Source organism: Tachyglossus aculeatus, chromosome 4 (assembly GCF_015852505.1).
Source record: "Tachyglossus aculeatus isolate mTacAcu1 chromosome 4, mTacAcu1.pri, whole genome shotgun sequence".
NCBI classification, from domain to species: Eukaryota; Metazoa; Chordata; class Mammalia; order Monotremata; family Tachyglossidae; genus Tachyglossus; species Tachyglossus aculeatus.
In genome coordinates, this window is record NC_052069.1 from 12704837 (window position 1) to 12724884 (window position 20048).

At 50.4% G+C, this 20048-nt stretch overlaps 1 protein-coding gene across 1 annotated transcript in view; it reads right to left on the minus strand.

Annotated features, from left to right (window-relative positions):
* WDR1 (WD repeat domain 1) overlaps positions 1-19584 on the minus strand; it is a 79644-nt gene extending 60060 nt beyond the window's left edge. Inside the window, exons 1-2 of the mRNA XM_038745152.1 lie at positions 19429-19584; positions 17192-17313 (exon numbers count right to left, since the gene is read on the minus strand). Of these exons, the coding sequence (XP_038601080.1) occupies positions 17192-17313; positions 19429-19444 (138 nt within the window). The 5' untranslated portion in view covers positions 19445-19584. The remainder of the gene's footprint in view (positions 1-17191; positions 17314-19428) is intronic.
* Positions 19585-20048: the final 464 nt, after the last annotated feature.

Below are 20048 nucleotides of genomic sequence, written 5' to 3' on the forward strand. Positions count from 1 at the left end.
ACTGACACGGACGGTGTCCGACCCTGCATTTTCCCATTATGCTTAGTACAGTGCCTGGCTCCATTTTAAATAAAAGAAAAAGGATGGCAACAGCAGTGTACGGTGCCTTCCAACTGGAAGGTGTAAGGGAATGGGCTTTGATTACCTCACCGGCCGGTGGCTGAAAGCTGACCTGAGAAGAGATTGAGGATACGACCTTCGGTCGTTACTCCGAAATGGCCAGTCAAGCCAGAGGCACCGGGATGTGCCAACAGAGCGGGCAGGCATTTGGACTTGGAATGGATCCCATTTGGAGTGGCAATAGCAGAATTTATTAGGCGCTGACTGTGTGCAGAGCACTGTACTAAGCGCTTGGGAAGTACAAATTGGCAACATATAGAGACAGTCCCTACCCAACAATGGGCTCACAGTCTAAAATGGGGAGACAAAACCAAACAGACCCTGTTCCTCGAGGGGCGGAATAGGGTTTAAGAAGCTGCGTTATCCTCGGTTGGAACGGCACCTTGAAGAACTACATAATAATAATAATAATAATGGCATTTGTTAAGCGCTTACTATGTGCCACGTACGGTTCTAAATACTGGAGGAGACACAAGGCAATCAGGTTGCCCCACGTGGGGCTCCCAGTCTCAATCCCCATTTTACAGATGAGGTAACTGAGGCACATAGAAGTGACTTGCCCAAAGTCACACAGATGACAAGTGGCAGTCGGGATTAGAACCTGTGACCTCTGACTCCCAAGCCTGTGCTCCTTCCACCAAGCCACATTCAGAGAAGACATCGAGCAACTCTAAATGCTTTTTTCCATGGTATTTGTTAAGTTTTAAGAACTACAAAGATGACTTCAAGCAATTCTAAATGCTTTTTTCCATGGTATCTGTTAAGCCCTTTACTATGTGCCAGGAATTGTATTAAATGCCAGGGTAGATACAAGGCAATCAGGTTGCACACAGTCCCTGTCCCATATAGCGTTCCAGAGTTTTACTCCCCATTTTACAGATGAGGGAACTGAGGCACAGAGAAATTAAGTGATTTACCCAAGGTCACACAGCAGAATGTGTGGAGCCAGGATGAGGACCCAAATGCTTCTGACTCCTAGATCTGTGCTCTATCCACGAGGCCAAGCTGCCTCTCTAAAGTTCATTATTACCTGACAATATGCTATTTTAGGAATCAAATCCTAATTCGGAAATGCTTCAAATCTTAAATAACAATGATGGCATTTGTTAAGCGCTTACTATGTGCAAAACACTGTTCTAAGCGCTGGGGGGATACAAGGTGATCAGGTTGTCCCTCGTGGGGCTCACAATCTTAATCCCCATTTTACAGATGAGGTAACTGAGGCACAGAGAAGTTGTGATTTACCCAAAGTCACACAGCCGATAAGTGGCGGAGCAGGGATTAGAACCCACAATCTCTGACTCCCGAACCCATGTTCTTTCCACTAAGCCATGCTGCTTCTCTAATGGAGGCCCAAAAATCCTAACTTCCAATTTTCCTCGGCAAGGCAAAGCCTTCTAGTGTTACAACTGTTATATTTTCTGCAACCGCATCCTTTAAAACCTGGGCTAGCAGGGACAAATTGTTTTAGTTGACAATATCTAGGTAATTAAGGACTCGGGACCTACATTAGCCACAGATGAAATTTAATGTCCATCACTGGGTTTAAACTGTACATTCAATAATGAATTCTGAGTCCTCTAACTGCAAAACATTTTTATATCCCTCTCCCCCACTAGATGCGATCTCTTTGTCAGCAGGGAACACTCCATTTTGAGTTTTTATTGCCACTACGCCTCAACAGGGTTTTCCCATGAGAATATGAATTCCTCTTTTGAAAACCACACAGTTATCTGTTTGCTCTGCACACAGTAAGCGCTCAATAAATACGATTGATGATGATAACCAGAGATGCCCATGGGTCGTTTTTGAGAAGTGTAGTACTAGCAATATTTGCAGAAGCAGTGCGGCCCAGTGGAAAGAGTCCGGCCTGGGAGTCCTGGGGTCTAATCCCAGCTCCGCCACTTGCCTGCCGTGCATAAAATCGCTTGACTTCTCTATGCCTCATCCCCTTATTTGTAAAATGGGAATTCAATACTTCCTTAGCCCCACAGCCTGTATGTACATATCCGTAATTTATTTATATTAACGTCCGTCTCCCCAGATAGACTGTAAACTGGTAGTGGGCGGGGAATCCATCTACCAACTCTTATACTGTACTCGCCCAAGCGCTTGGTCCAGTGCTCTGCACACAGTAAGCACTAAATAAATGACTGATTGATTCCTACTTGGCTCCTATATAGCCTGGGAACCCCATGTGGGGCCTGATTATCTTTGATCCACCCCAGCACTTAGTACAGTGCTCGACAAGTAGTAAGCACTTAGCAAATACCGCAATTATTATTTGAGAGCCCAGCTGGCAAAGTTCCCATTACTAGGCCCTTGGGAAGTACAGAATAATAATATTATTATAATAATAATAACAATAACTGTAGTGGTATTTGTTGAGCTCTCAATCAATCATATTTATTGAGCGCTAAAAGGGGGAGACAGAGAACAAAACCAAACATACTAACAAAATAAAATAAATACAATAGATATGTACAAGTATCTATTTATTATCTATTATTTATTATCTATTTATTAGTATCTATTTATTTATTGAGCGCTTACTATGTGCAGAGCACTGTACTAAGCGCTGTACTAAGAGCTCTCACTTTGTGCCAGGCGCCGTACTAAGCGCCGGGGTGGATACATGCAAATCGGGCTGGGCACGGTCCCAGTCCCATGTGGGGCTCACATTCTTAATCCCCATTTCACAGATGAGGTAACTGAGGCCCAGAGAAGTGAAGTGACTTGCCCAAGGTCACACAGCAGACGAGGGGCAGATCCGGGATAAAGAAGAAAGAAGTGACATGTTTCCTGCCCACAAGGAGCTTATCCTAAAGGGGAGGGAGGAGGAAGTGTGGAGGGGAGGGAGATATAAAAACATTCACTGCTAGAGTGGTGATACATATGTAATTGACTAGACACATACACACAAATATTGACAATGAGGATACTGGAAGATAAACTCCTGAGTGTTAGAGGTGGCTAATAATTGCAGTGATATTCAATTAGCCCCCCTCTCCATCCCCCACATCTTACCTCCTTCCCTTCCCCACAGCACCTATATATATATGTATATATGTTTGTACATATTTATTACTCTATTTATTTTTTTATTTATTTTACTTGTACATATCTATTCTATTTATTTTATTTTGTTAGTATGTTTGGTTTTGTTCTCTGCCTCCCCCTTTTAGACTGTGAGCCCACTGTTGGGTAGGGACTGTCTCTATACGTTGCCAACTTGTCCTTCCCAAGCGCTTAGTACAGTGCTCTGCACACAGTAAGCGCTCAATAAATTCAATTGATTGATTGACTGATGAACTGCCAAGCATTGTACTAAATGCTGGGGTAGATATAGTACAGACAGATGGGGCACAATCCCTGCTCCACATGGGACTCACATTCTGGTACAAGGGAGAATTGGTATTTAATCCTCATTTTACAGATGAGGAAACTGAGGCAGTGAAAAGTGAAGTGACTTGCCCAAGGTCACACAGCAGGCGACTGGGGGAGCAGGGATAAGAATCCAGGTCCTCTGACTCCTAGGTCTGGCTTGACAATTTGAATAATAATAATAAAAATAAGAGTATTTGTTAAGCGCTTACTACATGCCCAGCACTGTTCTAAGCGCTGGGGTAGATACCAGGTAATCAGGTTGTGCCACGTGGGGCTCACAGTCTCAATTCCCATTTTACAGATGAGGTAACTGAGGCACACGGAAGTTAAGTGGCTTGCCCAAGATCACCCAGCAGACAAGTGGCAGAGTCCGAATTAGAACCCGCTGACTCCCAAAGCCTGTGCTCTTACTACTAAGCCAAGCTGCTTCTCTTAAATAATGATGGTATTTGTTAAGTGCTTACTATGTGCCAAGCGCTGTTCTAAGTGCTGGGGTAGATACAAGGTAATCAGGTTGGACACAGTCCCTGTCCCGCATGAGGCTCAACTCTTAATCCCCATTTTACAGATGAGGGAACTGAGATCCAGAGAAGCAGAGAAGCAGCGTGGCTCAGTGGAAAGAGCCTGGGCTTTGGAGTCAGAGGTCATGGGTTGAAATCCCGGCTCCGCCAATTGTCAGCTGTGTGACTTTGGGCAAGTCACTTCACTTCTCTGGGCCTCAGTTCCCTCATCTGTAAAATGGGGATTAAGACTGTGAGCCCCCGTGGGACAACCTGATCACCTTGTAACCTCCCCAGTGTTTAGAACAGTGCTTTGCATGTAGTAAGCGTTTAACAAATGTCATCATTATTACTATTATCTGGAGAAGTTAAGTGACTTGCCCAAGGTCACAGGGCAGACAAGTGGTGGAGCAGGGATTTGAACCCATGACCTCTGACTCCCAAGCCTTTCCGTTTACCACTAGGCCTTTCTGCTTCCCACACTTTTTAGCGTCAGGGGAAATGAACTGTATGTTCCTTGGGAAAAGGGAATCTTGTTTACTAGCTCTTAGACTCTCCCAAGCACTTAGTACAGTGATCTGCAAAATCAATCACATTTGAGCGCTTACTGTGTGCAGAACACTAAGCACTTGGGAGAGGACAATCTAAATTTAAAAGACACAATCCCTGCCCACAACAAGCTTACAGTCTAGAGAGGGGAGACAGACATTAATATAAATAAATGACAGATATATCCAAAAATGCTGTGGGGCTGGGAGAGTGACAAAGCACTCAATAAGTGATACGGGGGAAAGCGGAATTTTAGGAGGGATTTTTATTTCCAAGTCCTTTCACCATCGTCTTATTACTTCCCAAGCGGTTAGTACGGTGCTCTGCACACGGTAAACGCTCAATAAATACGACTGAATGAATGAAAGAATTACCTTAGGGATTTTAGGATGTTCCTTATGAGGCTTTTCAGTCCCCCCAAGTCTAGACACAAGCTGCCTTACACAAGTATTAATGCAGAAAGCCCGAAAAAGGGACGGAGTTTAAGTCATACTTCAAGGAATGCAAGAGAAAAATAAAGATCTGAAAATGTGTTGTTTTTAGAGGAAACCAAAATTTAAAAAACCAACATTCCAGCCCCGTTTTAAAATGCAAATTTCACCCAAGGATCACCAAGGAGTTCACTAAAGCCTTCCTCGGTGGGAATACAGCTTTATTAGTGGAGCTTGATTAGCTGAGTACTGTATTAGCATTTAAATGGAAAGGCTGGTAACAGCTAACTGCTGATGAGTAGTTGGGTAGCATACCTGGTGACTACTGACATTCTATTAATCAATCAATCAATCCTATTTATTGAGCGCTTACTGTGTGCGGAGCACTGTACTAAGCGCTTGGGAAGTACAAGTTGGCAACATATAGAGACAGTCCCTACCCAACAGTGGGCTAACGGTCTAAGAGTCACAGTCACAGTCTATTACATTCTATTCCACTGAAAACATGTGTAGAAAAAAAGACAGTCATGTCTGGAATAGGTACAGTTTAGGGGGATGACTTGCTTTGGTTATTACCAAGAAGGCTTTCAAACAATAATAATTAATAATGGTGGTTATTTGTTAAACGCTTACTATGTGCAAAGCACTGTTCTAAGCGCTGGGGGGATACAAGGTGATCAGGTTGTCCCACTTGGGGCTCACGGTCTCAATCCCCATTTTACAGATGAGGTAACTGAGGCACAGAGAAGTTAAGTGGCTTGCCCAAGGTCACACAGTTGACAAGTGGCCGAGCCGGAATTCGAACCCACGACCATTCGAACCTTAAGACTGGTTGGTTTGGAAAAAAATAAAAAGGCTAGATTCCCACTGGGTATTGGGATTCCCACCGGGTGGGAATACTGCGGTAGATTGAAGGGCCAAGGGAATAAACATTTTTTCAAAAAGACAAATAAAAAAAGGAAATCCAGGGATCACGTCCACCAACTCTGTGGTAGGTACTCGCCAGAGGGCTTAGCGCAGTGCTCCGCAGCCAGCAGGCGCTGAGGACTGGCTGCCGTTGGCTGAGCCTGCCAGTCACGGTGGGTTGTTGTTGTCCACTAGCGGACTTGACATGACTGACTCCATTTTGTGTATGCTGACAGTAGCCCTCCATTTGTCCAGGCCGAGAGAACAAGTCTGCAACAGATGCCTTCAAGGCCATCAAGGGACACCCATCCGAAGATAACGAGAATTTACCTCCCTATTAAGGAGAATTTACAGACCCATCTATGCAAGGCCATTGGGCAAATAACATCATCATGCCCAAGGCCAGAGGAACGGAGAACAAAGAGAATTTGTAACACCCTGCCGGTCCCAATTGAATTCCTGAAATTTCCAAATGCCCCACCCCCATGTTGCTGTAACTCAATAAAAGGCACAGTGATATTGGGATCGGGGCTGCTTGTCACTCGTCCCTCTCCCGGGAGGTGAACGGGCAGGTAGCCACTTTCCTTCTTTACTGCTCTACTTGAACTCATGTCTCCGAGTCATTTTTCCTATCTGTATCACCACCCTGGGTACAAGAACCCTGCGGCCGATTTACACCTGAGTTAACCTATTTTGCACCCTACTTGTCGATAACAGTAACTTCTTTGGCGCCCACGAAGGGACCCTCGTGCTGTGATCCGGATGGGAACAACCTGGTATGCCCTTAGCAAGTACCACTTAAAAAAAGATGGTAGAGTCAGGATTAGAACCCAGGTCCTCCCAGGCATATGCTCAGATTCGCCCTTGACCTGCTAGTGATGAGTCTTCTACACTGTGAGCCCGTTGTTGGGTAGGGGCCGTCTCTTTATGCGCCAACTTTTACGTCCCAAGCGCTTAGTACAGTGCTCTGCACACAGTAAGTGCTCAATAAATACGATTGAATGAATGAATGAATGAACAACCTCCGTGGGTGAGAACGGTTGACTCCACCGAGCTTCTTTATTCTTTCTGGCCCCAGGGAGGGTCTTTTGATCCTCAAACTCTTCCCAAACTCCGGGAAGTCTTATCTTGTTCCTGATCTGATGAAATGTGCTATTGGTGTTGTTGGGCTGAAGTTAGTAAGAATCAGTCCTCTCAGACTGAAGTAGCATCATCATCATCAATCGTATTTATTGAGCGCTTACTGTGTGCAGGGCACTGTACTAAGCGCTTGGGAAGTACAAGTTGGCAAAATATAGAGACAGTCCCTACCCAACAGTGGGCTCACAGTCTAAAAGACTGTGTCACTTCAATGTCACTTGACACTTGTCACGAAGTGACACTTGTGTCACTTCACTGTAGCAACATTGTCACTTCTGTCACCTGTGGCAGAAGAGGCTTGGCGGACCTGATAGGTACCTCAGTTCCTATCCTCCCTGCTTATTTCCCCCCGGTACCACTTCTAGCCCCTGTTCGTGAGAGCTACCAGCAGATCCCAGGGGCAGGCGGGAATATCATAGTAGCTGGAGTAAGGGCTCATGTCAATCAATCAATCAATCAATCGTATTTATTGAGCGCTTACTATGTGCAGAGCACTGTACTAAGCGCTTGGGAAGTACAAATTGGCATCACATAGAGACAGTCCCTACCCAACAGTGGGCTCACAGTCTAAAAGGGGGAGACAGAGAACAGAACCAAACATACCAACAAAAATAAAATAAGTAGGATAGAAATGTACAAGTAAAATAAATAAATAAATAGAGTAATAAATATGTACAACCATATATACATATATACAGGTGCTGTGGGGAAGGGAAGGAGGTAAGACGGGGGGATGGAGAGGGGGACGAGGGGGAGAGGAAAGAAGGGGCTCAGTCTGGGAAGGCCTCCTGGAGGAGGTGAGCTCTCAGCAGGGCCTTGAAGGGAGGAAGAGAGCTAGCTTGGCGGATGGGCAGAGGGAGGGCATTCCAGGCCCGGGGGATGACGTGGGCCGGGGGTCGATGGCGGGACAGGCGAGAGCGAGGTACAGTGAGGAGATTAGTGGTGGAGGAGCGGAGGGTGCGGGCTGGGCAGTAGAAGGAGAGAAGGGAGGTGAGGTAGGAGGGGGCGAGGTGATGGACAGCCTTGAAGCCCAGGGTGAGGAGTTTCTGCCTGATGCGCAGATTGATCGGTAGCCATTGGAGGTTTTTGAGGAGGGGAGTAATATGTCCAGAGCGTTTCTGGACAAAGATAATCCGGGCAGCAGCATGAAGTATGGATTGAAGTGGAGAGAGACACGAGGATGGGAGATCAGAGAGAAGGCTAGTGCAGTAGTCCAGACGGGATAGGATGAGAGCTTGAATGAGCAGGGTAGCAGTTTGGATGGAGGAAAGGGCGGATCTTGGCAATGTTGCGGAGCTGAGACCGGCAGGTTTTGGTGACGGCTTGGATGTGAGGGGTGAATGAGAGAGCAGAGTCGAGGATGACACCAAGGTTGCTTTCGAGCCCCAAACCCTTCTAACCTGGCAGCAGAATACTCCACCCTTTCCCCCCCAAAAAAAATCCTCAGGAAGTGTATCGAAGGGTCCTGGGAATTTTTAGAACCCATCTTCCTACTTGGGCGGATGTAGAATAATAATAATAATGGCATTTGTTAAGCGCTATGTGCAAAGCACTGTTCTAAGCGCTGAGGAATTTACAGGGTGATCAGGTTGTCCCACGTGGGGCTCACGGTCTTAATCCCCATTTTACAGAGGAGGTAACTGAGGTCCAGAGAAGTGAAGCGACTTGCCCAAAGTCACACAGCTGACAAGTGGCAGAGCCGGGATTTGAACCGATGATCTCTGACTTCAAAGCCCGGGCTCTTTCCGCTGAGCCACGCTGCTTCCCTACTTCCCAAGCGCTTAGTACAGTGCTCTGCACACAGTAAGTGCTCAACAAATACGACGGAATGAATTGTTTCTCACTTCTGATGAGCGTTCCTGTCTCAGAGCCTTGACTGTAAAGTTAGAGAACAATGGTCAGCCTCCTGTGGCGTGGCCAACAATTGAGCCTAATTGGAATTTAAATGTGGAAATAGATTGGAATCGCCTTAATCAAGGGCGGCAGACTCTCCTGGCTGCCATTAACTGGGACTCCTTTCATGGGATGGCCCAGAATGAAGGGGAAACCTCTGATGATTTTCACTAGTCTGAGAGAGAAGAGACGACGGTTAGAAAAAAAAAAATTGTATGTGTATAAAGGAAGAAGGAGGGAAAAGGAGAAAGAAAAGAGAAGGTGAAGCAATTGCAGTTGAAGGAAATTGTCTGCTCAGGCATCTACACCCTGCGAAACAGGTGTCCCATAAGGGGGGAATGATGGGTGGAGAGATTGCCTCTGAAGGAAATTGTATGTGTATGAAGGTTAGAGTGTGTGTGAAGGAGAAAGAGAAGAGACATGAGGGAATTTTAGTTGAATGTCGGTCTTCCTGTAATACTCCTTTGTTGTCTGTGTGAAAACCAGGCTCCCCTCTGTCCTAACAGTTAGTCCAGGCCTTGTGTGCAATTAACTCTTATGTTCTGCCTATGCATGCTGTGGTTCCTAGTCCCACAGCAGCAGTTAGCTCCGTGAGTCCCAAAGCAACCTGTTTTACTTGTATTAATCTAACTGGTGCTTTCTTTACTATCCCGGTGTCCTGTGAGAGCCAGTACCTTTTTGCCTTTACCTGGGAAGGTACTAACCTGGACGAGGCTTCCCCAGGGTTTTGTTCACTCCCCAACATCTTTTCGAGAGAATTGTGCAGAGCCCTATCTCCCCTCAAATTACCCGAAGGGATCAGTATGGTCCAGTATGCGGATGATATCCTTATTGCTGGGGACGCGGAGGATCTGTGTCGGTCAGGTTCCCTCCAGGTCCAAGCTTGTTTGCATCAGCTTGGTCTTAATGTTAGTCACGAGAAACTGCAGTGGTGTCAGCCCCAGGTAAAATATCTTGGGTTCATGTTGCAGGCAGGAGAAAGAGCAATCACCCCAAGGCGAGTGAGCCTGATTCAATGCATGCCTCACCCCCCTACTAAGCAGGCCTTGAGAGGTTTTCTTGGTGCAGCTGGGTTTTGTCAATACTGGATTCCAGAATTTGGGTTGTTAACCAGACCCCTTTTTGAGCTCCTAAAAATGACCTCCCCAGAGCCACTGGACTGGACTCCCGAGGCTGTAGAAGCCTTTCTGACACTAAAATCATGCCTGAGTTCAGCCCCTGCCCTGGGATTCCCTGACTATAGTAAGCCGTTCTGTTTGTACATTCATGAACGCCGTGGAGTGGCCTCAGGTGTTTTGTGCCAAACTCTCGGTCCTCACTAGACCAATAGCCTATTATTCAGGTGTCCTTGATCCTGTCATTCTAGGTCAAATACCCTGTACCCGCTGCATAGCTGTGGTGGTAATGCTGCTTGAAAAGTCTCAGGATATCCTCTTGGGAGTGGCCTCTGGAACCCCGGCTCCGTTTTAAGTAAGATCCCTTTCATCCTGGACCTATTCCTTTCCAGCTCTCAACTTCTCCCCGCCCTAACTGAAACATGGTTGTCTCCGGATGACACGGTCTCTTCTGCTGCTTTCTCCAGTGGAGGCCTCTTCTCCTCCCACTCCCCCAGACTCACCGGAAAAGGAGGAGGTGTCGGTTTCCTTCTTGCCCCCCAATGTCGCTTTCGCACTATCCCTCCTCCCCCTTCCCTTTCCTTTGCTTCCTTTGAAGCCCACATTATTCGCCTCTCCCACCCCCTCCAGATTCTTGTAGCCATCATCTACCACCACCCTCCCCACCTCCAACTTTTTTAACTATTTTGACCCCTTCCTCACTTCCTTCTCTCCTTTTCCATGCCCACTCTGATCCTCGGAGATTTCAACATCCACATGGATATCCCTGATGACTCCTCTGCCGCCCACCTTCTATCTCTCCTCGACGCTGCCAACCTCTTGCTCCACCCCACCTCACCCACTCACCAACGTGGTCATACCCTCGACCTCATCATCTCCTACCGCTGCACTGTGTCCACCCTCACCAACTCTGAAATCCCTCTCTCTGATCATAATCTTCTCACCTGCCTCCTCACTCACACTCCTTTCCCCTGTAAATCCATATTACTCCCTCACAGAGATCTCCGCTCCCTTGACCTCATCCATCTTTCTGAGCGCCTCACACCCCACCTCGCCGCCCTCTCCTCTCTACCCAGTCTTGATGATCAGATTACTGCTCTCAACTCTACCCTTTCTACTCAGCTAGACTCACTCGCTCCCCTTTCCCTTCGCCGCTATCGTACCACTAACCCACAGCCCTGGATCACTGCCACTGTCCGCCTCCTTCGCTCTTATGCTCGAGCTGCCGAACGCTGCTGGCGAAAGTCTAAACACCATGCCAACCTCGTTCACTTCAAGTCTATCCTTTCCTGCCTTAACTCAGCCCTCTCCTCTGCCAGACAAAACTATTTCTCCTCCCTTATTGACACCCATGCCCATCATCCCCGCCAGCTCTTCCGTACTCCCTTCTCAGGGCCCCGGTTCCTCCCCCTCCTCCTTCCCTCACCCCCAACGATCTTACTTCATTAACAAAATTAAATCCATCAGAACCGACCTCCCCAAAGTCACTCCCCTTCCTTCTCCAACCCCCCGGCTCTCAATCAATCGATCAATCGTATTTATTGAGCACTTACTGTGTGCAGAGCACTATACTAAACGCTTGGGATACTTCATGCTGCTGCCCATACTTCATGCTGCTGCCCGGATTATCTTTGTCCAGAAACGCTCTGGGCATGTTACTCCCTTTCTCAAAAATCTCCAGTAGCTACCAGTCAACCTACACATCAGGCAAAAGCTCCTCACTCTTGGCTTCAAGGCTGTCCATCACCTCGCCCCCTCCTACCTCACCTCCCTTCTGTCCTTCTCCAGCCCACCCGGCACCCTCCGCTCCTCTGCTGCTAATCTCCTCACCGTACCTCGTTCTCGCCTGTCCCACCATCGACCCCCAGGCCCACATCATCCCCCGGGCCTGGAATGCCCTCGCTCTACACATCCGCCAAGCTAGCTCTCTTCCTCCCTTCAAGGCCCTACTGAGAGCTCACCTCCTCCAGGAGGCCTTCCCAGATTGAGTCCCTTCCTTCCTCTCCCCCTCGTCCCCCCTTCATCCCATCTTACCTCCTTCCCTTCCCCACAGCACCTGTATATATGTATATGTTTGTACATATTTATTACTCTATTTTACTTGTACATATCTATTCTATTTATTTTATTTTGTTAGTATGTTTGGTTTTGTTCTCTGTCTCCCCCTTTTAGACTGTAAGCCCACTGTTGGGTAGGGACTGTCTCTATATGTTGCCAACTTGTACTTCCCAAGCGCTTAGTACAGTGCTCTGCACACAGTAAGTGCTCAATAAATATGATTGATGATGATGGGAAGTACAAGTTGGCAACATATAGAGACAGTCTCTCAATACTCTCTGCTACTCTCCCATCCTTCCCAGCAGTATCCTCAGAGGAGCTCTCCTCCCTCCTCTCAAGGGCTACTCCGTCCACCTGTGCTTCTGACCCCATTCCCTCTCATCTCATTAAATCTCTCGCTCCATCCCTTCTCCCCTCCTTAACTTCCATCTTCAACCGCTCTCTCTCTCCACTGGTTCCTTCCCCTCTGCCTTCAAACATGCCCATGTCTCTCCCATCCTAAAGAAACCTTCTCTTGACCCCACCTCACCTTCTAGTTATCGCCCCATCTCCCTCCTACCATTCCTTTTCAAACTCCTTGAACGGGTTGTCTACACACGCTGCCTCGAATTCCTCAACACCAACTCTCTCCTCGACCCCCTCCATTCTGGCTTCCGTCCCCTACATTCCACGGAAACTGCCCCCTCAAAGGTCACCGACGACCTCCTGCTTGCCAAATCCAACGGCTCCTACTCTGTCCTAATCCTCCTCGACCTCTCAGCCGCCTTTGACACTGTGGACCACCCCCTTCTCCTCAACACGCTATTCGACCTTGGCTTCACAGACTCCGTCCTCTCCTGGTTCTCCTCTTATCTCTCCGGTCGTTCATTCTCAGTCTCTTTTGCAGGCTCCTCCTCCCCCTCCCATCCCCTTACTGTGGGGGTTCCCCAAGGTTCAGTGCTTGGTCCCCTTCTGTTCTCGATCTACACTCACTCCCTTGGTGACTTCATTCGCTCCCACAGCTTCAACTATCATCTCTATGCTGATCAATCAGTCAATCAATCAATCAATCGTATTTATTGAGCGCTTACTGTGTGCCGAGCACTGTACTAAGCACTTGGGAAGTACAAGTCGGCAACACATAGACACAGTCCCTACCCAACAGCGGGCTCACAGTCTAGAAGGGGGAGACAGAGAACAAAACCAAACATACTAACAAAATAAAATAAATAGGATAGATATGTACAAGTAGGATAAATAAATAAATAGAGTAATAAATATGTACAAACATATATACATATATGCAGGTGCTGTGGGGAAGGGAAGGAGGTAAGATGGGGGGGATGGAGAGGGGGACGAGGGGGAGAGGGGGGATGACACCCAGATCTACATCTCTGCCCCTGCTCTCTCCCCCTCTCTCCAGGCTCGCATCTCCTCCTGCCTTCAGGACATCTCCATCTGGATGTCTGCCCGCCACCTAAAACTCAACATGTCCAAGACTGAACTCCTTGTCTTTCCTCCCAAACCCTGCCCTCTCCCTGACTTTCCCATCACTGTCGACGGCACTACCATCCTTCCCGTCTCACAAGCCCGAAACCTTGGTGTCATCCTCAACTCTGCTCTCTCATTCACCCCTCACATCCGATCCGTCACCAAAACCTGCCGGTCTCAGCTCCGCAACATCGCCAAGATCCGCCCTTTCCTCTCCATCCAAACCACTACCCTGCTTGTTCAAGCTCTCATCCTATCCCATCTGGACTACTGCATCAGCCTTCTCTCTGATCTCCCATCCTCGTGTCTCTCCCCACTCCAATCCATACTTCATGCTGCTTCCCGGATTGTCTTTGTCCAGAAACGCTCTGGGCATGTTACTCCCCTCCTCAAAAATCTCCAGTGGCTACCAATCAACCTGCGCATCAGGCAGAAACTCCTCACTCCCGGCTTCAAGGCTGTCCATCACCTCGCCCCCTCCTACCTCACCTCCCTTCTCTCCTTCTCCAGCCCAGCCTGCACCCTCCGCTCCTCTGCCGCTAATCTCCTCACCGTGCCTCATTCTTGCCTGTCCCGCCATTGACCCCCAGCCCTCGTCATTCCCCCGGGCCTGGAATGCCCTCCCTCTGCCCATTCGCCAAGCTAGCTCTCTTCCTCCCTTCAAGGCCCTACTGAGCTCACCTCCTCCAGGAGGCCTTCCCAGACTGAGCCCCTTCCTTCCTCTCCCCTTCTCCATCCCCCCATCTTACCTCCTTCCCTTCCCCACAGCACCTGTATGTTTGTACATATTTATTACTCTATTTTACTTGTACATATCTATTCTACTTATTTTGTTAGTATGTTTGGTTTTGTTTTCTGTCTCCCCGTTGTAGACTGTGAGCCCGCTGTTGGGTAGGGACTGTCTCTATATGTTGCCAACTTGTACTTCCCAAGCGCTTAGTACAGTGCTCTGCACACAGTAAGCGCTCAATACGATTGATTGACTGATTGATTGATCCCATTGTTGTTCAGACTCCGCATGAAGTTGTGCGCCTCCTTCGTGGAGCAGCCACCCAAGCCGTATCTGTGGCACGCCTAGGTATGAGGTTGCTTTACTGGAAAATCCGCAGGTACATGTGGAGCGCTGTGGCTCCTTGAATCCAGCTACCCTGCTTGAGTCCTCTCCCATAACTGACCAAATCATGATTGTGATGAAGTAGTTCGGGAAACTGTCGCTCCTCGATCTGACCTTCGCGATAAGCCTTTGTCCTCTTCTGATCTTAGTTTACAGATGGCTCCTCCTTTATGGATCAAGGGGTGCGCCTCACCGGCACTGCTGTTGTTACCCTAACCTCTGTGCTGTGGACCGGCTCACTCCCAGCTTCTTGCAGTGCGCAGGCAGCTGAGCTTGAAGCCCTTACACAGGCATTATTACTCAGTAAAGGGAAGCGTGTGACCATCTATACAGACTCTGCCTTTGGGGTCTGTCATGCTACAGGTGCCCTGTGGCAAAGTCGTGGGTTCCTCAGGTTGCTAATGGGGATCATATAGAACGCCTATTACAGGCCCTCTTGCTCCCAGCCGAGGTGGCCATTGTGCATGTGCATGCCCACATCCGAGGAAGTGATTCCCCGAGTTTGGGCAATCGCCGAGCCGACGAGGCCACTCGTTGGGCAGCTCGGCATGCCCCCCTTGTATGTGTAGCTCCTGTTATGACCCTGGCCCCCACGTCTATGCCTGGCACTCTGTTGCCCTCCCTGATTACTGATAAGGTAAGACCTGAGTGGCCTCGGCAATATGAGGCGCTGGAACGGGATGGACTCTTTTGGGTCCCTGGTGAACGGCCTATTCTGCCCGCTGCTGCACTGCGACCAGTTTGTCTGGGTCTTCACCAGGAGACTCACTTTGGTGCAGATGCCTTGGCAGCCACAGTTCTCCGAGTTTGGTTTGCCCCAGGTATCCATCCTCTTGCCAAACGGGTTACAGCCAGTTGTGCTACTTGCCAGAGGGCTGGTACTTTCTTTGTGGCCGTTGGGCCTTCCCTTGCCTTAATTTTCCCTCCCCTTGGGAGGGTGCTTGTACTGTGGGTGCGGTTTCCCCTTTCCTTTCCATTTTTCAGAACCTCTCGCTACCCCATACCAGTAACATGGGCTTTCACTGCTCTCGGAGCACTGGCCCTCCGTGGGCGCTGGGGCACTCCTTTTCCTCAGGTCCTGCCTTCCTGCATGGCCTCCTCCCTGTTGTATGTATAGAGATTCTCGAGCGCTCCTTATTCAATCTCTCGGCTCAATTTAGACTTTTTGCTAATGCCACCCTGGATGCCCTTACAGCCCTGAAGGAAGATATCCGCTCGGTCTCTCAAGTCACTATCCAGAACCGAACCGACTGGCACTGGACATCCTCTTGGCCAACCAAGGAGGAGTTTGTGCTCTGATCAATCAATCCTGCTGCTTCTACCAAGACCAGTCGGGCCGTATTGAAACCGATCTATCCATCCTACGAGGAGTCACGCAGTCCCTCCCGTCTCAGTCTGTCTCCAGTTCGGACTCTTGGTGGTCACGGCTGGATTTTTCATCCTGGTCTGGCTGGGTCGGGTACCTGACCAAAGGTTTTCTTGCACTCCTTCTGCCGTTACTGTGCATCTTGTTTTTGCTGTGCTGTGTTTTTCAGCTTCTGAAGGCCTGCCTCTGATGTGCCTCATCTGTCCTGATGCTTCTACAAACCCCTGTCCAAAGCTGAAGTCACGGACATGCAGCACCATCTGGACACTGTGTTTCGCTGAGGAGGGGGATTGTTGTGTGTGTAAAGCTATGCCTGGATTTTTTTGTCTTTTCCTTGTCCTTTACTTTAGGCACCGGCTTTGCGGAAGACCTTTGTTATCCCGAGGAGGGTCGTATGTGATCCTCCCGAGGATCAAAGGGGGGATTGCTATCCACTAGCGGACTTGACATGACTGACTCCATTTTGTGTATGCTGACAGTAACCCTCCATTTGTGCAGGCCGAGAGAACAAGTCTGCAACAGATGCCTTCAAGGCCATCAAGGAACACCCATCCTAAGATAACGAGGATTCACCTCCCTATTAATGAGAATTTACCTCCCTATTAACGAGAATTTACAGACCTATCTATGCAAGGCCATTGGGCAAATAACATCTTGCGCAAGGCCATAGGAACGGAGAACAAAGACAATTTGTACCACCCTGCCGGTCCCAATTGAATTCCTGAAATTTCCAAATGCCCCACCCCCATGTTGCTGTAACTCAATAAAAGGCACAGTGATATTGGGATCGGGGCTGCTTGTCACTCGTCCCTCTCCCGGGAGGTGAACGGGCAGGTGGCCACTTTCCTTCTTTACTGCTCTATCCGAACTCATGTCTCCGAGTCATTTTTCCTATCTGCATCACCACCCTGGGTACTAGAACCCTGCGGCCTATTTACACCGAGTTAACCTATTTTGCACCCTACTTGTCGATAACACCACACAACCGCTCTGATCCAGCTGCATCTCTCCCATTCCCACCATATCAGGAGTTTCCAAACGGAAGCCAGGGGCGAGGCGGCAGATGAATGAAAAATTCCGGACCAGCAAAACCCCTGTGAGCGCAAAGGATTCAAAGAGGAAAAGCCAACGAGATACATTACATCGATATTCCTTATGATGACGCATTTCCCATTGGTGTACAGAAAACTGTTGCCCTTCGGATCACCACCGATGATTTTGGAGACGCCTCTTTCGACCTGGGGGAGGCTGGCAAACACTTTCTCTGCAAAGACAGGACACACAACAGAAATTCCACTGAGCCCCTTCGAGGATTTAGTTGCGTGAACCGTGCGTTTCCGATGGATGGGAGGGAGTGGGAGCGGGAAGATGTTATTTGCTAGTAAAAATCACTTGTTGCGTGGAAACGGAGACAAGCCGTTAGCATTCTAATCAGCAAATAACTTGCAGGCCCGAGTCAGTGCTAGGGAGAGCGAGTAGGAAAATGCTGGGCTTCTGGGATTTAAAACCAAAATGGACCTTGAAAATCCTACAGAGCATCTGGGGCGATTAAGGCCCGGCCAAGCTTTAAAGGACCGCCACCCAGTCCATCTAAACATCTTCCCCTCTACTCTCTTAAGCGCCTTGTGGGGCAGGGAACTCCCCAGAGCGCTTAGTACAGTGCTCTGCACACAGTAAGCGCTCAGTAAATAATAATCCCAATAATGATGGCATTTATTAAGCACTTACTGTGTGCAAAGCACTGTTCTGAGCACTGGGGAGGTTACAAGGTAATCAGGTTGTCCCACAGGGGGGTTCACAGTCTTTTTGCAGATGAGGTAACCGAGGCACAGACTATACGATAGATTGTCCGCTTGTGATGCATTTACTCTCTCTCGAGGGCTTAGTACAGTGCTCTGCACACAGAAGACGTTCAGTAAGTTATGATAAATAGTCTGCTAGTGATGCATCTGCTCTACCAGGGGCTTAGTAGAGTGCTCTGCACACAGTAAGAGCTCGATACGTTTGACTAGCCCCTAATTCCGTTGCAGCTCCCTTCCCAAGCGCTCAGTGCGGTGCAGCTGGGTGGGGTCGGGGGGGGGGGGGAGGGGAGAGGGCTGGGTTCTGGGTTTCTGCATTGGCCGCCCAGTCCGGCCCGGGCCCCCAACGACCCCGACCCCGGGGAGGGGCAGGGCCGGGCCACGGCTCAGCAACACCCTCGGCCCGGGCAGGGGATGGGCAGGGGGGGGGGCGGAGTGGGGGGGGGGGATCGGGGGGAAGGAGGATCGGGGGGGGAGGAGGAGGGGGATCTGGGGGGGGGAGGAGGAGGGGGGTCTGGGGGGGGAGGAGGAGGGGGATCTGGGAGGGAAGGAGGAGGGGGATCTGGGGGGGAAGGAGGAAGGGGATCTGGGGGGGAAGGAGGAGGGGGATCTGGGGGGGAAGGAGGGGGATCTGGGGGGTCTGGGGGGGAAGGAGGATCTGGGAGGAGGAGGATCGGGGGAAAAGGAGGATCAATCAATCAATCGTATTTATTGAGCGCTTACTGTGTGCAGAGCACTGTACTAAGCGCTTGGGAAGTACAAGTCTGGTGGGGAAGGAGGATCGGGGGGGGAAAGGAGGATGGGGGGAAAGGAGGGTGGGGGGAAAGGAGGGTGGGGGAAAGGAGGGTGGGGGAAAGGAGGGTGGGGGAAAGGGTGGGGGGAAAGAGGATGGGGGGAAAGAGGATGGGGGAAAGGAGGATGGGGAAAGGAGGATGGGGGAAAGGAGGGAGGGGGAAAGGAGGATTGGGGAGGATGGGGGGAAGGAGGATGGGGGGAAGGAGGATTCGGGGGGAAGGAGGATGGGGGGAAGGAGGATTGGGGGGGAAGGAGGATTGGGGGGGAAGGAGGATTGGGGGGGAAGGAGGATTGGGGGGGAAGGAGGATGGGGGGAAAGGAGGATGGGGGAAAGGAGGATGGGGGAAAGGAGGATGGGGGGAAAGGAGGATGGGGGAAAGGAGGATGGGGGGAAAGGAGGATGGGGGGAAAGGAGGATGGGGGAAAGGAGGATGGGGGAAAGGAGGATGGGGGGAAAGGAGGATGGGGGAAAGGAGGATGGGGGGAAAGGAGGATGGGGGGGAAAGGAGGATGGGGGGAAGGAGCAGGAGTTGGGGAGGGGCTGGAACTGGGAGGAAGTGGGATCTGTGGGGGGAGAGCAGGAGTTGAGGGGGAAGCAGGAGTTGGGTGGGGGGAGAGCAGGGGGTGGGTGGGGGGGGAGAGCGGGAGGTGGGGGGGAGAGCAGGAGTTTTGGGGGGGAGGAGAGCAGGAGTTAGGGGGGCAAGGAGGAGCTGGGGGGGAGTAGGAGGTGGGGAGGGTCTGGAGGTGGAAGGAAGCAGCAGGACCGGGCGGCGCCCGCCACTTACTGATCTCGAAAGGCATCGTCGCCCACTTGTTGGCGGGGCCGCGCCGGGACAGAAACGGCCCGGAACACGGCGGGGCCCGGGGAGGAGGAGGAGGAGGAGGAGGAGGAGGGAACGGCGCGGGTCGGGGCGGCTCCGGGGCGGTGCTCCGGTGCGGTGCTCCCGCGCAGTGCTCCCGTGCGGTGCTCCCGCACAGTGCTCCCGTGCAGCGCTGCGGGCGGGCGGACGGCTCAGCCCCGGCGCGGCGTCTGGTGCGCGAGCCCGACAACCCGGAAGCGCGCGCACACGCACACGCACGCGCGCGCGCCCGCCCGTCGGCCGGCGTCGCGCGCCCCGCGCTTTGCCCATATATAGTCATCTCTGCACCGCGCCGAGCGCCGCCCGGGCACGCCCACAGGCCCCGCGGCACGCCCCCCGGGGGCTCTGACGTCACCCGGATCGCAGGCCACGCCCCGGAAGTGACGTCGAGGCATCTCCCCGCCCCCCGGCGGCCTCGGGGCGTTCGCGCTGAGGGAGCGGGGCTGAGGGGAAGGGCCTGAGGGGGAGAAGAAGAAGAAAAATAATAATAATAATAATAATAATAAAAAAACAATAATAATATTGGGCACCTACTATGTGCCAAG